Here is a 24,630-nt window from a genome sequence, read left to right as displayed (position 1 = left end):
AGAGATGGGGTTTCGCCATATTGATCAGGCTGATCTCGAACTCCTGACCTCAGGTGATCCACCCATCTCGGCCTCCCAAAGTGCTGGGATTACAGGAGTGAGCCACTGCGCCCAGCCCCATTCATCTGTTCTTTAGGAGCGTTTGTAACTGAAAAATTTTTTTTTTTTTTTTTTTTTTTTTTTTTTTTTTTTTTTTTTGAGACGGAGTCTCACTCTGTCGCCCAGGCTGGAGTGCAGTGGCCGGATCTCAGCTCACTGCAAGCTCCGCCTCCGGGTTTACGCCATTCTCCTGCCTCAGCCTCCCGAGTAGCTGGGACTACAGGCGCCCGCCACCTTGCCCGGCTAGTTTTTTTTTATTTTTTAGTAGAGACGAGGTTTCACCGTGTTCGCCAGGATGGTCTCGATCTCCTGACCTAAGTCAGATTTGGAGGAAGAAAATTAGAGGTTTTGGGGAGGATAAGTCTTGTTCACTGAAGAGTCCGTTTCACATAATTTAAATAAGAGCTATTGTGTATGAAGCTGGGCACAGTGGCTCACACCTGTAATCCCAACACTTTGGGAGGCTGAGGCGGATGGATCACTTGAGGTCAGGAGTTCGAGACCAGCCTTGCCAACATGGTGAAACCTCATCTATACTAAAAATACAAAAATTAGCCGGGGTGTGGTGGCACATGCCTGTAATCCCAGCTACTCGGGAGGCTGAGGCAGGAGAATTGCTTGGAGGTGGAGGTTGCAGTGAGCAAGATTGCACCACTGCACTGCAGCCTGAGCTACAGAGTGAGACTTGGTCTCCAAAAAAAAAAAAAAAAAAAACCAAAAAAATCTATTGTATATGAATTGGGCTGCTATTATTTACTCCCAGTATTTAATAGTGAAGAAATGTGTTTTCTAATCATGCTTATATTTATCCTTTCACTTTCTGATAAACATTTATTGAGTGCATAATGAATGCTAGATATTGTTCACCAAGATAGGAAATCAGAAGGTTGAGCAATCTGGGGAGAAATATGACTAATCAAATTGCTGACACATTGAGTGTGAGATGCTTGTGGGATATCCAAATGGAGATGTCCATGCAGGGCACAGGTCCAAGCCAAAGACTTAGATTTGAAGGTCAGTAAATATGGGTAGTAAAGTCATTAAAGTGTTTGATATAGATAAGCCCATTCTTGCATGAATAGTGTGAGTAGAGGATTAATGAGCGAAACAGCCAACATTCCCTGGGTGCATGGAGGGAGTACCTTCCAAAGAGGCTGGAAAGTGGTTGTAAGAAAGCCAGCAGACAAAGACTTCCAAAATGAGGGAGGAGTAAGCCATACCAAGAATGTAGAAAGATCTAGTAAAATAAAGACATAACCATTGAAACTGGGAATCAATTTTAGTGGAATGCTATCACTGGACATCAGATTGCAGTTAGTTAGATGGGAAATGACTTTCAGTGTGCTGTATGTTTAGGGAAATGATTGGGAGATAAAGTCAGAAGGGACCTCACTATTTAGCACCTGGTATATGATATTTTATAAATAACAAGTTAATGGCTTTAACTGGGAAATAACAAAAGCATCTTCCTCCTAATCCCAGAAGACAATCCACTGAGAGAATGGGACACGTAACCAGGGGAGAAGACAGTGATGACTTTGGCATAACATGTGTATCAGTCAGGGTTCAACCAGAGAAGTAGAGCAGTAGGATATTATATATGTATCCTATTAGGTGTATGCACGTGTGGAGTTTGTGTGTATACACATACAGATAGATAGATAAACATATTTTACAGAGAATCAGTTTACACAATGATAGATCTAGCTAAGCAGTCTCCACAAAGCTGTCTCTGCATCTAATATCAGAGCCTGAAGTTCGCAGGCAGGCAGGCAGGTGGGAAGATCACAAGCAGGCTTGAATTTCAGTAGGATAGACTGAAACCTGTGTTGTTTCTTGTTGCCTCTGACCTCGGCAGTAAGAATGAGCACACATACCTCTGACCCAGAAATCAGAGACACTGCAGGAAGATGCAGGGGGAAAGAGAGCAATCACAGGTCCAACTGATGCTTTGTGTCAATGAGGCAAGTCAGCATACGAGCAGCAGTGTGCATGTGTGCACACACATATGCATGTACATACACACACATTGCAAACTGGCAACCACCTTCCTAACATCCTCCAACTAAAGTGAAAGAATTTATCATTTAGCCTACCCTAGCTGGACACATGCAAGAAAATGGAATTCTGGTAAATGTAGTTTGAACTAGCAAGTTGGCACATTACAGAGCCAACACAATGTGTACTCTCAGAGATGGCAAGCCTTGGGGGCTACTAGAGTAAGGGTTCTGGGTAATCATTGTACTTCGTGAAGGTCCTGTCACTTGGTAGATAAGTGAAGGAAGTTATGTAGAAATCAGGGTGGGACCATGAAATCAGCTTGTTTATCCTCTCCGTTGTTCTAAGGGCATTGCTGCCATCCCTGTGAACAAGGGGATTAGGAAATAATTGATTTAATTTACCTCTCTACTACTTCCACCATTCTTAATAATAAAAGGAAATGACCAATTTCTGCTATTTTTTTCAGGCAATATTTTTCTAAGATGAATGATCTTGATTATTACAGTGAGAATAAAATGATCTGTCAGAATGTTCTGAGAACAGTTGTACAAATGGAAGTTACAGTGTTGGCTTAAAGAAGAGTACATAAATACTATTCTTTAGCTGTACTAAATGAGCTATAGAATGTAACCTTATTTATTGTTGTGTAAACTTGTAAAACTTATCCACCCAGTGACAGGACCTTCATCCTGTACCAAATCCCTGTTTTTGGAGTAAGATGCCAATGGAAATGGTGGCGCTAGTTTAAAATCAAACACCAGTTCAACCAAACAGATTTAAAATTTTCGTGTTGGGGAAGCTCACAGTCTTTAAATATGGATGAGAAAGGTGTCTCTTCTAATACTTGCTTATGTCTTGTTAATGCTGTACTCCCAGAGATGATCACTAATCTATAATCTATACAACTGCACTTTTCTAAGGATATTTAGAGTCACAGACCTGAACCTGATTGAGGGAGAGGTGTTTCTCCAAGAGCTTTTCTGTGACTACAGATTGTTAGAGAAAACAGGTAGGTAGTGAAGGAAGATGGTGCACCATCTGCTGTGCTACCATGAAATAGAATATATATGGTGATATTTTAAGGCTGTATGTTTATTTTTGCCTAAATTATAAAAGCAATATTTTTAAATTGTAAAAATTTAAATGTTGGAAAATAAAGACTCATATAAAAAAGATAACAAAGAAGTCACTGAGATATGTCACAAGTGCGTTGAAGCTTCATCCATGGAATCTTTTTTTTTTCTTTTTTTTTTTTCTTTTTTATTATACTTTAAGTTCTAGGGTACATGTGCATAACGTGCAGGTTGTTACATATGTATACTTGTGCCATGTTGGTGTGCTGCACCCATCAACTCGTCAGCACCCATCAACTCGTCATTTACATCAGGTATAATTCCCAATGCAATCCCTCCCCTCTCCCCCCTCCCCCCTCCCCATGATAGGCCCCAGTGTGTGATGTTTCCCTTCCCGAGTCCAAGTGATCTCATTGTTCAGTTCCCACCTATGAGTGAGAACATGCAGTGTTTGGTTTTCTGTTCTTGTGACAGTTTGCTAAGAATGATGGTTTCCAGCTGCATCCATGTCCCTTTTACAAAGGACACAAACTCATCCTTTTTTATGGCTGCATAGTATTCCATGGTGTATATGTGCCACATTTTCTTAATCCAGTCTGTCACTGATGGACATTTGGGGGAATCTTAAGAGGCTCTCTCCTACTTCAGATGAGAAAGTCAAGAAGCATTATCTTTTGACTAAATAGTGGTATAAAAAATACTAATTAAGTGACATTTCACAGTTGCAATTTTGAAATGATTTGCTGTTCTGCTCACAAGAATCGTAGTTATGTTTACTAACTTTATTCATTTTGTCTTAGTATTTGCTGTAACTATATTTTTACTATGTGTTGGGCATGGTCACGGCAAATGTAAGCTATCAGATTGACCAGGTTGACCACATCAATGAGGAATATTTTCGTTAATCCGAGATGGTGTTTGATTCAGAATGCACATCCTATCAGCAACACCTGCCATCGACCTTTCAATGTGAGGAATTCCAACAGTTAGCACCAAGGAGTTAACAATAGGAAACATCATCCAGAACTGAACAAATGGCTTTACTCCTTCCTCTATGTTGGACTGTGTGAAAGTTTCCTGGAAAAGAGTTAGATATACTTATATAGATTAAATCTACTAAAGGGCATTCCCCATAACAGTCAAGTGTTAGGGAAAAGGCAAGTTTATTCATATACTATAGATAGAATATCAATAATGTGAATGATTCCATAAGTATTTTAGGGAAAGTATTCATCTTTATGCAATGAAATATACAAAGTGGTCATTTTCCTAAAGACAAGAAGACAGTTATTTTAATTGACTTCCACAACTTCCCACTTAGAGAGTTGTAGTATTAAAAAACAAATTAAATATCACTGCCATAAAGAATAAGAGTGATAGTCAGAAAATGGACTTCAGAAAATGATACACTTTCTTTAGGTAAGAAAGCAGTAAAGATGTTCTCAAGTGATAACCTTTGTTAGATGCTGACAAGTCTGAAATGCTCCTTGACAATCTCTTTTATTGAAGAATCTTGAGGACTATAAACCTAGATCAGTGCCTTATAGCCTTGCATGAGGCAATTGTGATTAAAAACCAAGTGAAAAACTTCCTAATAGCTCACAGAAGAGTAATCAGTCTGTCTTAGTATTAGGGTGTGTGTGTGTGTGTGTGTGTGTGTGTATTTTAATGAGATACTGCTTAGGTATACAGGCCAGGAATAAAGGTAACACCATGAGGAAGGATAAAGGCATAGAAAGTCAGATTGGGAACTCCAAAAGAAAAGAAATAATTTTGAGGGTTGTCAGAGCTTCTCAAGAGATCACACGTTTAGAGACAATACAAATGCTTTTAAGCAATAATAAGAATAATAAAAATCTACTGAGATTTTAGTTTCATGATCAGAATGGGGGATCAAAGTCAGAATACCGGGATTAGTTTCGAGTGATTTTAAAGACATCAATATTAGAATGGACTGAGACAGGAGATACAGGTTGCAAAGAGAAATAACAAGTCTTCCTCAAGAATGAAAAGAACTCTGAGAGACATAGCTTTGGTCACAGAAATGAGAATAACAGTGAATTTTCTTTTTCTTTTTTTCTTTTTCTTTTTTTCTTTTTTTTGTTTTTGAGTCGGAGTCTCACTCTGTCGCCCAGGCTGGAGTGCAGTGGCATGATCTCGGCTCACTGTAACCCCTGCCTTCTAGGTTCAAACGATTTTTCCGCCTCAGCCTCCCAAGTAGCTGGGATTACATGCGCCCGCCACCACGTCTGGCTAATTTTAGTATTTTTAGTAGAGACGGGGTTTCACCATGTTGGCCAGGTTAGTCTCAAACTCCTGACCTCAAGTGATCCGCCTACCTCAGCCTCCCAAAGCACTGGGATTACAGGCGTGAGCCACCACACCCGGCCAACAGTGAATTTTTTAAGCACTGAAAGTATCTACGAATGCGACCAACTTCTGAAACTTTTCCTGATTAACTCAGCACAGAAAATTCCCTCTCATTTTGAGCTTCAATTGTTCAAACTGCTTCCATGGCATTTGAAACTGCTTTGTCTCCCTCTATCAAATGTGGACAGAAAAGCCAGGCTTCGTGGTATATTTTAGGCTCAAAAGCTGTCAGAAGCATTTTACTGAGCCACTATGGAGAAGAGACAAGTAGAACAAACTTCTGCCTGAAAAACAAGCAGTTACACTGAGTACTTCTAATATAATGGTGACCAACAGAAATCCTTCTAGGAGAAGAAGGATTTTTCTTAGCAGAAAAGGAGAAAACACAAAACAGTGAGTTCACTGAATGTTCATTTACATCTTAAATAATAGACAACATGCATTAGCTCTCATGATTTCCTGCACTTGTCATGTTATAAGCTTATAAAACTTCCTAAAATATTTCATTAGCTTTGAAAACTAATAAATCTAATGATTGTCATTTATATTTTTAAAAACATAAGAAAAGCAGGCTTTGTGCATAAGACCTCGAGTGTCAAGAAAGTTTAGAGAGGATAACTCATTAAAATGTACAGCGAATCACAAAATTCAATTTGAATTGAACCTTTCATTTTGGCCCAACCTATCCACGTGAAAACCAGCAAAACAAATCATTCTAAGTCACAAGCTGCTATATGTGTTTTAGAACAGATACTATTTACTATATTACCCCTAAATGAACCAAGATCTACGTAAATGGTTTCTAGCTTTTCTCTAATTAAGCTAAGTTCTTTCTTAAAAGGAAACTCATTGTAATTCATATTTTTCTTCTCGAAGAGGGAGCTTATATTTTTCTGTTTCTGCACTTTGAACATGAGTATTATGGGAAAGTATTAGGGGATTAGCAGGAGATAAATGTGGTTTTTGTCTTCATCACTAAGTGGATCAAATTAGTGGGTATATGGCCATGATTTTATTCTACCACACTATGACCTGTGAGACTAGGTGGAAAAAGTAGATTCTAGAGGCACTGATGGATACAGGCTAAGCTGGGTAACAAGGACATCCCAGAATGTAATGTCTTTGATCAAATGGAAGTATATTTCTCTCGATAAATAAACCAATAGCTAGCAGCCCCAGACCAGTCAGGTGATTCCGTTCAATAAGTCGTTCAGGGACTCAAGTCCCTTGTATGTTGTTGCTCCCCATTTTTTCCTCGTATTTCTGGTAAAAGCCAGTTCCGTGATACATCTGCTTTCCAGTCTGCAGGAAAGGGAAAAATAAACTCCAGGGCATGCGACTGTATCATAAAGGCAATGACCAGGAAATTGCACACGTCACTTCTTCATACATCTCGTTGACCCGCTCTCAGGCACATCGCCACATTTAGCTGCAAGAGACCCTAAGAAATGTGGTCTATAACTGGGTAGCCACGTGCTCAACTAAAATTCTAGGGACTATACTACTAAAAGGAAGAAAGGACTCATAGACACTGGGACACATTTAGCGGTCTCTACCTCAATAGGTATCAGCCAGGGTTTGGAGATGACATATTAAGCACAAAAAAGATAAGGCAGTATATGGACAGGGTCTGTTCAAGAGAATCAGAACTTATATGTAACAGTGGCGGTCACTTACATTTGAATAAACTGCTAAGGGTATTTCACTTCACCACTACTAATATTCTTTACTTTCCTCCTTCTTTCATTTTTCTTTCTGTCTTGCTCCTCCTTTTCATATTCCAATTTTCCCCCCATATTTTTCCTTTCTTTTTTGTTTCAACTGCTTATGATACTCAGGTCTAAAGAATTTACTGAGTAATGACCACAGATACATGCTTCCTTTATGCATTTTTAATGGCTGATTTAAATATACTTGGAGGCTAAAAGTGCAATAATTTGCTTTAAATGTGTGGGGCTCTGGAAAGATGAGAAAGCACTGTAAGAGTTAAAGAAATCAAGAAAGGATTTGGAACAGTGACTATGTAATTAAAATAGCAGAAATAAAGGATGTGCCTTATCAAGATATAATCACAAATATTTTAGGATGAAAAGACCTCTGTATTAAAACCCAAAAATATTACAAAAAATGCATTACAAAAAATGTTCACTTTGTGGATGACTTGAAAAACTTTCAAAATGAGTAAAATTATAAGCAGATCTGATGTTTTTGTGAGAGAGCAAATCACGAGGTACTTCTTCCATCCACTTAACTCAAGGGTAACAATGGCTGTACTTTCTGCCCTTCATCATCACCAGGAGTTTCTGAGTAGCCTTTTAGAACAAATCAGTTTCCTGGCAGGTGAATAATTTCTACTGTATAGTCATCATTTTCACGCATCATTTATCTAAGACCCATCTTCTCAATACTCAGGTGCAACCTCACACCTTTCCGGGGGTGAGGTCATCAAGTGCAACTGGGTGTTAACAGATGTTTGATGTTAAGAGGGACACCCCCTCTTCTGGCTGGTGTCCACCGATTGTTCTAGACACCATGAACTTTTGTTTCATGCAGGTAGAAAACAGCCATCAAGAGCTAAAATTTGAGCCCTTACAAGAATCTTTTTACTACCCAGCACAATGTGGTCATAATATTCCCATTTTTCAGGCCCTTTTCCTTCAAGTGCATAAGGTTTCCTCTCTATTCTAGAGAAGCCTTGCTACTGCCTCTCTTCATTTTATTACTATGGGAAATTCCCCAGCAGCTTATTCCAAGTTCACTGTGCAGCCCTCTGATTCCTGAAAGGCATATTTTGGCCTAACTTGATATATATATATACTATATATCATCACTTACAGTAAAGTTTGTCCCATAATAGTAATATACTAGTACTAATAATAATAATTGCTAACAATGAGTGTGCACTCACCATGGGTACTATAAATGTATATTAACTTAATTAACTCCAAGTTATTTGTTGTTACTTAAATTCTCTTATAATCTATTGATCAAACAATTGAGTTGCTTTGTTCCTAAAAGCTACAAAAATCTATAGTAATGTAGTATAAAATCTATTTTCATAAAGAAATCTGACACTACAGCTGAATTATGGTTAGCAAATTTAAAATTCAGACCTTGTTTTCCTCTTGTGATTTTGTCTCCTTGAAATTTGAGCAGATGTTGTTATATCTTGCAGCAATCACATCGTCAATGATGAGCTTAATATAACATACCCCTTTCATTACTTTTCCTTTTTTTTAGAATTCTTAAATAAATCTCTGATTTCCAAAGAAGTATCTGTGCTTTGATATTGGCAACTATTATCTGCCGTAGGTCCTAGTACTTATTTAGGTAAAACATCTTAATGAAGTTCCAAGGAACTTCATTTGTCTCCGTGTGTGTGTGTGTGAGAGAGAGAGAGAGAGAGACAGAGAGAGAAATTTTTCTCTTTTTTTCATTTCTGAATAAAGCTTTCTAGAAGAAGGGCCATTCAGTGTAACTAATGACAAAAGAGAAATATGTTTTGTAAACCACTTTTCTTTTAGCTTAAATGGTGAGTCTTTGGCAAAACATTTATCTTTACCATGACCGTAGAGTAATTTAATATACATGATTAATGGTGCAAATGAAATTAAAATCCCCCTACTATTCAACATCTTACTTAAGAACAAAATGCTCACTATTTCCTAATTGCAAAGAGTGAAATGTTTGGATGTTGATGCTTTTTAATTAGAGGAGAATTTTCTTTTTAATTAAAAAAAGAGAGATTTTTAATTTTTCAATAAGCTAGAGAGTGTCCTCTAGTGGAGAGAGACTCTGATCTCGTAGTTTTAGAAATGGCTGTATGATACCCAGTTAGAAGTGTGCTCTACTTAGCTGATTGAAATCTCCTGGTTGAAGGGAAAAAGTATTGTTTTTCCTCTAAGACCCCTCAAATCGTGGCCTAGTTGAAAGGCCGCAGTGTGACAAGCGTTGTTCTCATTTTAGATGTCAAATGATTTTTTATGATCAATTTTAGAGTGCTTCCTTCTGAACCTGGTGAGATTGAGCTGACTGTGCACCTTTCTGCCAAAAAGGAGGCAGAAGCATTTAGTGCAATTTACTGTGGCTTTTACAGATATCAACTTGAGGCAGCAAGAATACCATTATCTTCAGGACTACAGCCCTGGCGGACTGATACATTTGATGTGTGCAGATCCCTAGGCCATAGCTTAAATTTGTTTCTTTTATTATTTGAAGGAAAGCAAAGAAACAAAATTGAGAGACAAATAAATAAAAGTTTCTCTTCTCCGTAACTTGTCGAATTCTAATGCTAATTTCCTGTATTTCTGGTTAAATGTGGTAAACAGTGTAGGCTCTATCACTTGTGTATCAGAGATGAGAGGTGGAGGAGTTTTGTCGATATCTAAATGGAAGAGGGTACAGAAGAGCTGTGGTGGTTGGCTCTCTGAATCACACACTAGAACTGCCTTAGCAGAAATTGCTTGTTACAGCAAATCAGAGACTGAGAGAAAAGGACGCTAGTTGCTCTTGATAACAAGATAAATAGCTTGGACCTAAATAAAGATAAAAATTTTATTGCTGATTCTTTTTTCTTTTTTTAATTTTAATTTTAAGTTTTTATTTTACTTTACGTTCTGGGATACATGTGTAGAATGTGCAGGTTTGTTACATAGGTATACATGTGCCATGGTGGTTTGCTGCACCTATCAACCCATCATCTAGGTTTTAAGCCCCACATGAATTAGGTATTTGTCCTAATGCTCTCCAGCCCTTTGTCCCCCACCCCCCTACAGGCCCCCGTGTGTGGTGTTCCCCTCCCTGTGTCCATGTGTTCTCATTGTTCAACTCCCAGTTATCAGTGAGAACATGCAGTGTTTGGTTTTCTGTTCCTGTGTTAGTTTGCTGAGGATGATGGCTTCCAACTTCATCCATGTCCCTGCAAAGAAAAGATATGATCTCATTCTTTTTTATGGCTGCATAGTATTCCATGGTGTATATGTGACACATTTTCTTTATCCAGTCTATCATTGATGGCCATTTGGGTTGGTTCCAAGTCTTAGCTGTTGTAAATAGTGGTGCAGTAAACATACATGTGCATGTGTCTTTATGGTAGAATGATTTATAATCCTTTGGGTATATACCCAGTAATGGGATTGCTGGGTTAAATGGTATTTCTGGTTCTAGATCCTTGAGGAATTGCCACACTGTCTTCCACAATGGTTGAACTAATTTACATTCCCACCAACAGCGTGAAAGCGTTCCTATTTCTCCAAAGCCTCACCAGCATCTACTGTTTCCTAACTTTTTAATAATCGCCATTCTGACTGGCATGAGATGATATCTCATTGTGGTTTTGATTTGCATTTCTCTAATGATCAGTGATAATGAGCTTTTTTTCATATGTTTGTTGACTGCATAAATGTCTTCTTTTGAGAAGTGTCTGTTCATATCCTTTGCCCACTTTTTCATAGGGTTTTTTTTTTTTTTCTTGTAAATTTGTTTAAGTTCTTTGTAGATTCTGGATATTAGCACTTTGTCAGATGGGTAGATTGAACTTTCTCCCATTCTGTAGGTTGCCTGTTCACTCTAATGCTAGTTTCTTTGGCTGTGCAGAAGCTCTTTAGTTTTATTAGATCCCATTTGTCAATTTTGGCTTTTTTTGCAATTGCTTTGGTGTTTTAGTCATGAAGTCTTTGCCCATGCCTATGTCCTGAATGGTATTGCCTAGGTTTTCTTCTAGGGTTTTTATGGTTTTGGGTTTTATATTTAAGTCTTTAATCTATCTTGAGTTGAGTTTTGTATAAGGTGTAAGGAAGTTCCAGTTTCAGTTTTCTGCATATAGCTAGCCAGTTTTCCTAGCACCATTTATTAAATAGGGAATTCTTTCCCCATTGCTTGTTGCTGATTCTTATATTTGAAAAAAAGGGTGATAAGGAGAGTGTTCATAAAATCCTTCAGTAATCCAACAAATGTCAGAGCCATATGAGTGTGTATAAACATTGCTTATTTTAATGGTAGTGAAAAGCAAAAAGGCAAATATATTCCTTTTTATAGATAACTTTCAGAAACATGTATAGTCGTGACTCTCACACAGATGGAAGAATGAATACATGTTAAAAAACTTTTTGCTCATGTGATATGAGGGGACCAAGCAGATGTTATGACCAGTTCAAAGAAAATATCAAAGCAGCAGATTCACACAGATTAAAGAAATGTTGAGATGAATTGTAAAGGGAGACAAAATTGTTTTTTCCCCTGCTTATAGGGAGGGTAGGAGAGGTGAGTCAATTAAATCACTATCAGACAGGAGAAAATTGATACTCCTATCAGTGTCCTACATTTTACAGAGTCAACATATAGTTCAGAGACAGTAAAAAAGCCAGAATCCAATAATCTGGAAGGGTGTGCCATAGAGCAATGAGTAGTTTTCCAATGAAAGATAATTTTTTTCTACATAACTTTGTAATATATATATATATAATATATATATTTCTGTAGCTTGGTTGGGTTGTCAGTGACCCAGTTGTATATCCTACTTTCTTGTCTACACCAGCTACTTCTCTACCCACAACTGCCATTATTGTGAACCCTCTTTCTCTTTCCTCTTCTCCAGCCTCCCTGTCCTTGCTTCCTGCTTACAGGACCTGCCCTAATATTTTTCAATTTTGTTGCTTTTCTGAGCCCCAGTTGCACTTTAAACAAATTCCAAGGTAAAAACGAATTGTTCTGCACAGTTAACTGTTACCAGTTGCATGAAAAATCACCTGAGGGTGCTTGTTAAAAATTCAAATCCCTGGAAGACTCCAGACTTGACTTGCTGAATCTAAATCTGGTGGGGGTTGGAGGTAAATTTTTTGACAATAAATTTGGGACTCACTGACTTGAGTAAAACAAGAAAAAAATGTAACATCTAAGCCGTATGACTCTAAGCTAAATGACATCGTGAATATATGGAAGTATAAAATAAAAACTGATATGAAAGTTAGTGGAAATATGCAAGAAAAAGCAAGGTTAATGGTAGCATTAGTAATGCTAGTAATAACTTTCCCTAAAGTTCCTATCACAATCTAGCACTAATTATTTTCAACTTGAATATCTGGAATGTCAATCTATTAATTTATTAATGTCCATTCTAGATACTATGCTAAGTGAATTTTAAAATTATTTTTCCTTTTTATTGAAAGCATACCCAGACACATATGAAATAATCACAAAAAATAAACATCTATAATCATTCTGTTGTGTTTTCCTTGTATCACTTTTCATTCTACTGAATTTTACTAATTATAAATTTAAATCTTTCAATCTTGAACTTTTTTGTTATTTCTAGACTTCAATTTTAAGAAATTATTTTTCCTCCACATATTTATAAAATATATGCTTTCTCCTATATAGTATATTTGTTTCATAGTAATATTTAACTCTAATAAATCCCACATTTATTTTGCTATATTATATCAAACTGATTTTTGTTTTCAGACCATAATGCAATTCTGATAACTCATTGCCTGGAGTTAAATCTGGTACCATTTCTGAGCACTACAATTGATTTCAAAGAGCTGTATCACTGCCTGCAGGACAAACATGATGTTTTTTTTTATATAATTGTTTTAAAATATATTTAGCTCTTTGTTTAGACCAACAACATAATGTCCATATCTATCATCATTACACTTCTTTTGGATAGTTGTTGACAATATTCACCTACTTAAATTCTAAATAAATATAGAATTTTTTGTTGACTTCTACATCTTATTGGACTTTTGTTAGCATTAGCATTACATCTAAAATGTAACTTGGGAATGGATTTGTTTAATTGTTTGTTTATTGCTAGTATAAATAGGATCTCTTCCGTTTTCTAATTAGTAAGTGTAGAAACCATGGATGATAATTATTTCTAAATATCATAGACCATAACTAACTACAGAGTTTTCTTCTTAAGGCTGGCAAAAACTATGATAAAAATCAGTGTCTCTTAAAGAATAAGATTAAAAAATTTTAAATCACATTAACTATAGCTAAACTATAAGTACATTAAATTGCTACAAATCATGTAGTTTTAAAAACAACCCTCAAATTTGCTAGATGTACAAACTTACCCCACTAAGGAAAACTGGCTTTCTTCTGAATTGCCTTCATCAATTATTTATTGCTGCAGGGTCGCAATAGGCTGAGGTAGACGCTCTTACCATTTCATATTAGGCAGATAGTGTTTCATTTTAAAATGTCAAGCCTTGTGCCTGTAATCACAGCTACTCAGGAGAGGGGAAGATAGCTTGAGCCTAGGAGTTTAAGACTAGGCTGGGTAATATAGGAAGACCCCATTTCAAAAATATATATATAAGCAAGCTTCTAATAATTTTAGAATCTATGCTCTTGGCCGGGCGCGGTGGCTCAAGCCTGTAATCCCAGCACTTTGGGAGGCCGAGACGGGCGGATCACGAGGTCAGGAGATCGAGACCATCCTGGCTAATACGGTGAAACCCTGTCTCTACTTAAAAATACAAAAAACTAGCCGGGCGACGAGGCAGGCGCCTGTAGTCCCAGCTACTCGGGAGGCTGAGGCAGGAGAATGGCGTAAACCCGGGAGGCGGAGCTTGCAGTGAGCTGAGATCTGGCCACTGCACTCCAGCCTGGGTGGCAGAGCAAGACTCCGTCTCAAAAGAAAAAAAAAAAAAAAAGAATCTATGCTCTTAAGACCCACATTCTCTCTTGGTTTTATTTTGCGTATTCTCTTTTGAGTTTCTTAAGGGTATTTTTGTCTGGACCTAAAGTTCTATCCAAGTATATTGAAAAAAATGGGTAGCCCCTCCTTTGAGAATTACCACATAGACTCCATTTGATCTATAGGATAGCGAGTCTTATTTTTACATGATTATATTTTGTTTAAAATAACTCAAACTATACAGAATTTAATATTTTGGAATACCAATACAAAAGAATGTTATATCAAAAGGGCAAATTTTAAAATTTTGCTAGTAAGTGATTACAATATATGTCTTAGATTTGAATATTTGAAATAACTTTAAAAAGTCGAAATATAGGGCTTTTTAATTGGGTAAGTATGCAATCAGGTTATCTTCACACAATGCTTTTATTAAAAGTGGTTCAAAATATGAAGCCTTTATTTGGCAATTTTCATCTTTATGCACTTTCCAAATGTTAGCTAATTAAACTGCTTAACAATATTCCATTAAACAGTTGTATACATTTTGTGTTCATACACTCATATAAACTTTAATAATAATAATAATTCTTTTAATCGTTTTTTGTTTTTTTTGTTTGTTTGTTTGTTTTTTGTTTGTTTTTTTTGTGAGACACAGTCTCGCTTTATCGCCCAGGCTGGAGTGCAGGGGCCAGATCTCAGCTCACTGCAAGCTCCGCCTCCCGGGTTTACGCCATTCTCCTGCCTCAGCCTCCGAGTAGCTGGGACTACAGGCGCCCGCCACCACGCCCGGCTAGTTTTTTGTTTTATTTTTTAGTAGAGACGGGGTTTCACCGTGTTAGCCAGGATGGTCTCGATCTCCTGACCTCGTGATCCGCCCGTCTCAGCCTCCCAAAGTGCTGGGATTACAGGCTTGAGCCACCGCACCCGGCCTCTTTTATCAGTTTTTTAAAACATCTCATTGCTTTGTTATGTCCTATTGCATTAGTAAAACTTCAAAAACATTATCATATGAAAATAATGCTAGCCAGGTGCAGTGGCTCATGCCTATAATCCCAGCACTTTGGGAGGCCAAGGTGGGAGGATTGCTTGAGCCCAGAAGTTTGAGACTAGCCTGGACATCATAGGGACACCGTCTCTATTTTAAAATAAAATAAAAAGTTAGCTAGGCACACCAGCCTGGGTGACAAAGCTAGACCCTGTCTCAAAAAATTAGCTAGGCATGGTTACACATGCCTGTAGTTCCAGCTACCCAGGTGAGAGGATTGCTTGAGCTCGGGAGATTGAGGCTACAGTGAACCGTGATTGTTTCACTGCACTCCAGCCTAAGCAACACAGTGAGACTCTGTCTGTCTCCAAACAAACAAACAAACAAACTAACTAACAAACTGAAAAGAATGCTAGTAGGCACATTTCTATATACCAACCACATCCAAGCTGAGTGCCAAATCAAGAACGCAATCCCATTCACAATAGCCACAAAAAATTTTTAAAAATGCCTAGAATACAGCTGGCCAGGAGGGTGAAAGATCTCTACAACAACAATTACAAAACACTGCTGAAAGAAATCAGTGATGACACAAACAAATGGAAGAACATTCTACACTCATAGATAAAAATAATCAATATTGTTAAAATGGCCATACTGCCCAAAACAATTTAAAGATTCAGTGCTATTATTAAAAAGTCAAAACATAAGAGATGCTGGCAAGGTTGTGAAGAAAAGGGAACACTTATATACTACTGGTGAGAATGTAAATTAGTTCAGCCACTGTGGAAAGCAGTTTGATGATTTCTCAGAGAACTTAGAGCTACCATTGGACCCAGCATCCCATTATTGGGTATATACCGAAAGGAATATATATTTTTTTTACCATAAAGACACATGCATGCATATGTTATTGCAGCACTATTCACAATAGCAGACGTGGAATCAACCTAGATGCACATCAGTGGTAGACTAGATAAAGAAAATGTGGTCTATATACACCATGGAATACTATGCAGTCATCAAAAAGAATGATATCAGCAACATGGATGGAGCTAGAGACCATTATTGTAAATGAACTAATGAAGGGAAAGAAAAACCAAATACCACATGTTCTCACTTATAAGTGGAAGCTAAACATTGGGGATATAATACAGGTGTACTTGAGGGTGGAGGGTAGAGGGTGAGAGGAGGGTGAGGATGGAAAAACTACCAACCAGATACCATGCTTATAACCTGGGTGATGAAATAATCTGTGCACCAAACCCCTGTGACATGTAATTTCTCTATATAACAAACCGGCACATGTACCCCTGAAATGAAAGTAAAAATGTGAAAAAAAAATAATGCTTGTAGGCATAGTTCTATTGAATTTAAATGAGATGATACTGTGAGTCCCATTGTATATTCTTGTTCAACATATGTTTGCGATGAAATATTTGGAATTAAATATTCTCAGTATTTCCTAATAAAGTAAGCCTCCAATAATTTATTTAGTTCCTGAAAATTGCCAAATAAAAATATAGTCTGATTTTATAATCATTATACATTTTATAAATTCATTATAATGTTTATAACACAAAAGTAGGTAAATAAAAAGCATTTTAGGTATGATGTTGACAATTACATGCTACGATCCAATAAGAAGCCATTTTATCTTGATAATGTTCTCATAATTTTGAACAGTACTGGTGATTAGCAAAATAGCTATATTTAATAATAAAATTGTGGTTTAATATGAATGTAAGGGACCACAAAGAGATCCTACTTCACTCCCACTAGGATGGCTATAATCAAAGCAACAGATACTAGCAAGTGTTGACAAGCCTGTAGAGAAACTGGAACCCTCATACATTGCTGGCGGGAATGTAAAATGGCACAGCCACTTTGAAAACAAGTTTGCTATTTCTTCAAATATTTAAATGTAAGATTGTCTTATGGCCTAGCAGCATCACTCCTAGGTATATACCCAAGAAAAATGAAAATGTATATCCACACAAAAACTTAGCAGCAGCATTCACAATAGCCAAAAAGTGGAAACAACCCAAATGTTCATCACCTGATGAATGGATAAAGAAAATCAGTGTATGGGATATAATCACACAATGGGGTATTATTGATACATGCTGTAACATGAATAAACCTGGAAAACATTAAAGTAAGCAAAAGAAACCAGACATAAAAGGCAACATATTGTATGACTCCATTTATACCAGATGTCCATAGAGACAGAAAGTAGAAGTAGATTCGTGGTTGCTAAGGGCTAAAATGGGGAGTGGCTGCCAATTGGTACAGGGTTCCTTTTGGGGTGATCCTAAAATTGTCCTAAAATTGACTGTGGTTCTGATTGTACAATTCTGTGCATATAGAGAAAACCATGGAATTGTACATATTCATGGTATGTGAATTGTATCTCAATAAAGCTATTAAAATATGCATACTATGTATAAAAAAACAATTTTATAGACAGTAGCATCTGGTGAATTTTAACAGTTGGCTCTCTAAATGTAGTTCTGTCATGCATACAGTTGATATTTTTTGTTTACCTGAGCTAATAAAACAATGGAGTTGCATGTCAGAACTTTACTCACTCATCAATGATGTAAATGATGTCTTTGCTGAATCACATTTTAATGGGAGAATATTTTCTTGATGTTTGTGCTATTCCCAATATGGCAGCTATAGACATGACACACTTTTAATTTAACCTGCATTATTAACATTTTCCCTATCATGTTTTAAGTGCAGTCAACAGAACAATAAATCATAGCCTGATTTGTAGCATTTGACAATGTATGGCGTAAATACTCCCCCCCATGGTCTTTTTCAAGCTGCCAACATAATGTCATTAACATATAGTTGAGAAGAGAGGTGCAGTAGTACACTATTGTGTAGTATTTCCACCATACAGATACCATAGTTGTAAACAATCTCAAAAGGTGAATGAATGAATAAATGGTAAAATGTAGCAAAATAATTAGGAATTCTTGAGTATCTATTGGTTTTGTTTTTAATATTGTTTATTTGTATTTCTATAATTTAATTTTCAATGACTGTGCTTAACAACCTGCTCACAGAATTTCTGAAAATGTGGTAACTGACCTTGCAAGCTGGTATGGAATAATACCACTGAAATAATACCTGAATGAGGAGGCTCTGTACTTGCAATGTGAAGCCTAGTTTACACGATAAATTTGGCCCGTGGAGACATGTAGACATGCAGCCTTTAATTAATGAAGCTTTAAAAAAGGGAAACAAGGTAAAATGAAAGTTCAGAAGATATTAAGCAGGTTATTCATTAATTTGAGATTATGTATTGAGTTCTTAATATATTCAAGATGCTGTAATGGGTCCTGGTAAGACGAAGGTAAATAAAGGTATAATTTCTGCCTTTGGGGAAAGCATAGTCAAGTTGCTGGGCTAGATATGTGAGCAAAGCAGATATTGAAAGGACTATATTATGATAAACATAGATATGTTCCGAAGTCTATGGAGAAAGGAGAAGAGAAGGAGGAGAAAAATTAAATGACAATTTCTTTTTTTTTTTTTTTTTTTGAGATGGAGTCTCGCTCTGTCTCCAGGCTGGAGTGCAGTGCAGTGGTGTGTTCTCAGCTCACTGCAACCTCTGCCTCCCAGGTTCAAGCTATTCTCCTGCCTCAGTCTCCTTAGTAGCTGGGATTACAGGCGCCTGCCACCACGCCCAGCTAATTTTTGTACTTTTTAGTAGAGATGGAGTTTCACCATATCGGCCAGATTGGTCTCGAACTCCTGACCTTGTGATCCACCCAGCTTGGCCTCTCAAAGTGCTGGGATTACAGGCGTGAGCCACCGCGCCCGGCCTAAATGAGTATTTTTTGCAAGTGCAGGCCTGCATTTTAGCAGAAGTGCCATTTGAATTGGATTTAATGGATGAAGTGTGTATTAGGTGAAAATGAGAATTTAAAGCAAAGAATATAGTCGTAAATAAAAGCATGAGACTATAAAATGGAATATGAATGGGTGACTCCCAAAATTCAGATGATAAAAACCTGTTGTGTAATTGGCATGTCCTAGTTCATTGGCCCAAGGTGCAAACACAGTCCCATCATTTATTACTTTCATAACTACTATTTGTCCTTTTTAATGCTTATTTGCCCTTATTCTGGACATACATCATTTATTCCTATGCTCCACCCTGCCCCATGAATTTCTATCAACTCTTGGTTCTTACTCAGACTCAGAGGAAGGGATAATAGTCCTTCATTCCCACTTTCAAACACAAGGTAATACGCAGTTGGATTCCAACGTGAACGCTCTCTGAAACAGGTGTGATCAATCACTTTTTCCAAATAAATAGTACCTAGTGAATCCAGCTTTTCTCCACAACAGTTAGGCCCCTGGTTAGAGACTCAGGCATGAGCTTGACCTCACCTGGTCTGTTCTCAGGATTGACTCCATTGAACTCCTAGTGTCTAGGCTGTGAGCAGAGCAATGCATAAGAAGGGAAGTGGTAACTTTGCTTAGACACACAGAAACCACTGAAAAGCCTCTTCACAGAACAAAGCACTGCTCAAATTGACTTTTTCTTCTGCCTGTATTGAGAAGCAACTGGCAGTTCCCAGATCTCTCTCTCTTTCTGTGTGGGTGACTCAGTGATTGATATATATACATTTATATATATAGAGAGAGAGAATGTATCTATATAAATAATTATATTACCTATATATTATATATTTTCTGCCTTAACAGGCTTCCTACTTAATGTCTGCTTTAAGAGGTTCCCTATTATCACATTGATAAAAAGCAGAGTGTTCTATAGTTACTGCTACCACCTATGCTTTATCACTTTAAGAAATTATGTGGAAATAATCTGATCTTTGCAGTGCTTATTCCTTATGTGATCCCAGAATATAGTAGCATTCTCAATCCTTGATTCTGTCTGATCCAATCTCAAGTTTGAAAATACAGTAAGATTGATCTCTTTAGAATAGAGATGCGATTGCGTCAGTCTCCTATTTGAAACCTTTCCTCAACTTTCCATTGCCCTGAAATGGAAGTCTCAGATTTTCCACATGCCATACGTAGAACAGCGCTGCTCCTGCGCTTGCGTCATCAGGGCTCTATTCTTCCCCTAATCTTCCCTCTACTTGCCCCTCGTCTACACTTTAGCTTCAGCCCCTTCAAAATTATTTTATTTTCCCCGAAGTCACCAGGCTTTTTCTCACTCATGCTCTTTCCTCTCTGTCCAGTGTGTTTTTCTATTCTTCTCTCCACCCTCTTCTATTCCTTCCTTGAATTTCACTGTCTGACCCACAGCAAGCCCATCTCAAGACTAGTTATAGTTCTCCTCGGTGTCCCCGTGGCACTGTAGACGCACTCAGTACTGGAGCCCCAGCCACTGGGTGTAGTGAAAGAACAGGTGAACCAAGATGGCTGAGAAAACATCGCTTCTTACATGGGTACAGGAGCCATTTTTAGGTGTGGCAGCACAAAACCTGCAGGTAAAAGAAATGAAAATTATAAAATTATGAAAATAAATGGGAATAAAATGAATTTCACAGTTGATGTGGGAAAGAAAGGAGGGTGATGGGAAACAGTAATTCAGGTCCCAATGAGGAGGTCAATTGGCCTCTCTGCTAAGGATTGTCAGATTCCTTATTCGTTATTTATGAGGTCTCAGATTTACTAAAATTGTAATGGAAAATTAGGCAATACCTGGAGAGTTCTATTTATGAGTTCCAGGCATTAAGTCCCACCTAAAAACTTAAACTTGGTCTTCTGAAAGACAGATGGTGGAAATTATGGATACATACATTTTTAAACTGTAACACATCTTGATTCCGTTAGCATATAATGTTAATCAGCATACTAGGTAGTTTTTAAGACTTATTGTTGAATTCGTGACTACCTTGGCACTGTAACAGATAGTCCTGGTGCGAAAGAAAAAAAAAAAAAACAGCGCTCTTATAAAAATGTAAAGACAAAGAATATTTGATTTGAAGTTGTTTTGTAATGTTGGTTGACACTTGCCGTAGAAATATGCAATTGATTTCCACTCAATGGAATTGGCATTTATTCATTTTGTAATGTAAATATTCTCTAAGGAGAGGGAATTTTATACTGAAATATTTCTGTACAAAGATTAATAATAAAGAAACCTCCTTGGAGCCTCAGTTTGCCTCTTAAAAGTTTGTAGGTATTTTCTGGACTTGCGTTATCTGGTCATCAGTGATGACTATTACATAACAAATCCGGCCGGGCATGGTGGCTCACGCCTGTAATCCTAGCTCTTTGGGAGGCCAAGGTGGGCAGATTACAAGATCAGTAGTTCGAAACCAGCCTGGCCAACAAGGCGAAACCCCGTCTCTACTAAAAATACAAAAATAAATTAGTCGGGCATGGTGGCGTGCGCCTGTAATCCCAGCTACTCCAGAGGCTGAGCAGGAGAATTGCTTAAACCCGGGAGGCAGAGGTTGCAGTGAGCTAAGATCGCACCACTGCATTCCAACCTGGGTGACAGAGGAAGACTCCGTCTCTGGGGGGACTGGAGCAGGGGAATCCAGTCTGTGAGGAATGTCTTAGAGAAATGCAGACATAAGCTAAAATAGAGAAGGCTATATAGTCATGCCATATTAGAAAAATTAGAAGAGCAATAATTTTCATGAAGTATTCTTAAACAATGAACATAATTAAGAGAATATGATTAATTGTATCCTATAAAAATGTTGTCATTGTATAACTTGTAGAATTAAGTTGCAGATACTCATGCCCTAGTTTAGAAGAGTACATGTAAGTGCATTCTGCTTTTCTCTGTGTTTGTACTGTAGAGTCTTTCATAAGCAAAATTTCAAGAAATATATACTATCAACTCATAGCTTAGCTCTGAGGCTTCCAGTACTCTTTTAAGAAACCTCCTTCCTTGGTCCTTAGGATCACAGAGTTCTCAGGGCCCTCTGGTAATATTCTTAAGTATCTGTGACTACCACAAATTGAGAGTTTGCTTACTTCAAATGCCAGCAAAGGTGTTGCTTTTTCATTTTCAGCCCCTCACGTGGTGCCAATCCCTGAGAGTTCCTTTGCCCCAATCCAGACTTATAAGACCCCATCTTATCCCTCAATGTCTGGTTCCATTTAGTGGTAGCAAGATCTTAAAACTACTATCTACTGGAAATTTCAGTTCTCTAATGCTGACTGAAGCTTGAGTAAGCCAGGTGCTTGTAAAGTGGCATAAAATATCCAGAAATAAACTTTACTTTCTATGGCATTAAATTTACTTCCACCTTTTAGACAGAGACTTCAATTTACCTTATTAAAGAATTGACCAATCTGTATTCACCATTAAAACATTCTAAGTAGCATATTGAAATAAACTAATCTTCATAGTAGTATAATTGATGTTACCTGTAATGAAAATCCCAAACATTTATTATCATGATTTTTATTTGTTTTTTTGTTTTTCTACTTGAGTATGTGTTAGCTTCTTTAATTCAAATGTTTTCTTTATGAATTAAAAATATTTTAATAGCATTCTCTTAGCATCTCGGATTTATGGTTCCTTTTCCTTTGCAGCCAAAGATTTTCTATTTCCCACATTCAAGACTGAGAAACACCTTATATCTGCCCTATAAAATCTTATAATTAGCAACATTATGTACCCTTTGATATCATGCTTCAAGAAAGGCATATCACCTCTGTGGTATCCTTCGCCATCATTCATGACCTCAAGCTAATCTTGAGAAAACATCAGGCCAACCAAATTGGAAACATGTTCTATACAATAGCTGACTAGTCCTCTTGGAAATTTTATAAGAAACTCACATTCCATTAAACAAGCCATGTTGTCGAAAACACACATTCTATCAATTTGACAAAGATTGAAAATCCCGGAAAATTTTTTCTTTTAGAAAGATATTTTATTAAATCAATGAAAAGTGATCAAAATGTTACCTGTTTGCCTAAGATGAGCGTGAACAAATAGTTTTTTAACACTTTTCCATCACTTCTCTCTGCAGGTGACTCTGCTAATCTAACTTGCAGAGCTTTCTTTGGGTACAGCGGAGATGTTAGTCCTTTAATTTACTGGATGAAAGGAGAAAAGTTTATTGAAGATCTGGATGAAAATCGAGTTTGGGAAAGTGACATTAGGTAATTTTTTCTTTTCTTTTAACTCCTACAGTCAAGATTAACATTTACTCCGTTAGTGAATAGACAGTAAGCCGAAAGGGTTTTTTCTTGTTGTTTGACTATTATCATAATAAAAATATTTAATGATAAAGAAACAAAACACTGTAAGAGACTTACTATAGAATTGCAAAACATGAATGTCATTTGCAAAGAATTTAAGAAAATAACGACGATTGTTTCGTTAAGCCATATACTGAGTGTGGCTGGGCGTGGTGGCTCTTGCCTGTAATCCCAGCACTTTGGGAGGTCAAATTGGGTGGATTGCTTGAGGCCAAGAGTTTGAGAGTAGCCTGGCCAACACGGAGAAACGTTGTCTCTACTAAAAATACAAAAATTAGCCAGGCATGGTGGTGCATGCCTATCATCCCGGCTACTTGGGAGGCTGAGGCATGAGAATCACTTGAACCTGGGAGGCAGAGGCTGCAGTGAGCCAAGATTCTGCCACTGCACTCCAGCCTGAACAACAGAGTGAGACTCTGTATAAAAAAAAATATATATATATATATATATATACACACACACATATATATATATTTACTGAGTGTGAGATCAAAATACCATAAAATATAGAAAATGTGTTAGTGTACTTTTTGTATATGAGACCTTTTAAAAAAAAAAAATATTCTTTGGGAGGCCGAGGTGGGCGGATCACCTGAGGTCAGGAGTTCCAGACCAGCCTGGCCAACATGGTGAACCCCGTCTCTACTAAAAATACAAAATTAGCCGGGCATGGTGACGGGCCACCTGTAGTCCCAGCTACTTGGGAGGCTGAGGCAGGAGAATCGCCTGAATCTGGGAGGTGGAGGTTGCAGTGATCGGAGATCGTACCATTTCACTGCAGCCTGGGTGACAAGAGCGAACTATCTCCAAAAAAAAAAAAAAACCAAAACACCCCCACAGGAAACATTAACAAGGTACAAGGACTCAAGCAAACACAATCTCTATCATTTCCTTTTATGTATTTTTACATATTTGAGCCACCAAGTGGAATAGAAGCTGTTGATGGTAGTGATAAGATACACAAAATATTTTTATCACCTTTCTTAGTCTGACTTTAAGGTCGAAATATTTGTATAGTGGGAATGATAACATGAAAATATTTGAAGGCATAATGCCTAAGTCCCTTTTTTGTTAAATGTGTTTAGTTATTTATTCATTTAAGTGTAAATATATTCAATGCTGACTCTATAATTATGCTTGGGCATGGATACTTATTTTTAATCATAATATAAATATGCAAGAACAATAATAATAAGTAAGTTACAACTACATCAAAATGATGATTACTT

At 37.3% G+C, this 24,630-nt stretch overlaps 1 protein-coding gene across 1 annotated transcript in view; it reads left to right on the top strand.

The window, feature by feature from the left end:
• Nucleotides 1-24,630, top strand: part of IL1RAPL1 (interleukin 1 receptor accessory protein like 1) — a 708,593-nt gene that overhangs the window by 645,136 nt on the left and 38,827 nt on the right. The window contains 1 exon segment of the mRNA XM_033201300.1: nt 23,170-23,302. Within this exon segment, the coding sequence (XP_033057191.1) occupies nt 23,170-23,302 (133 nt within the window).

The sequence above is a fragment of the Trachypithecus francoisi genome, unplaced genomic scaffold (assembly GCF_009764315.1).
Source record: "Trachypithecus francoisi isolate TF-2019V2 unplaced genomic scaffold, Tfra_2.0 Lachesis_group6, whole genome shotgun sequence".
Taxonomy (NCBI): Eukaryota; Metazoa; Chordata; class Mammalia; order Primates; family Cercopithecidae; genus Trachypithecus; species Trachypithecus francoisi.
This window is presented reverse-complemented; position numbering and strand designations above follow the sequence as displayed.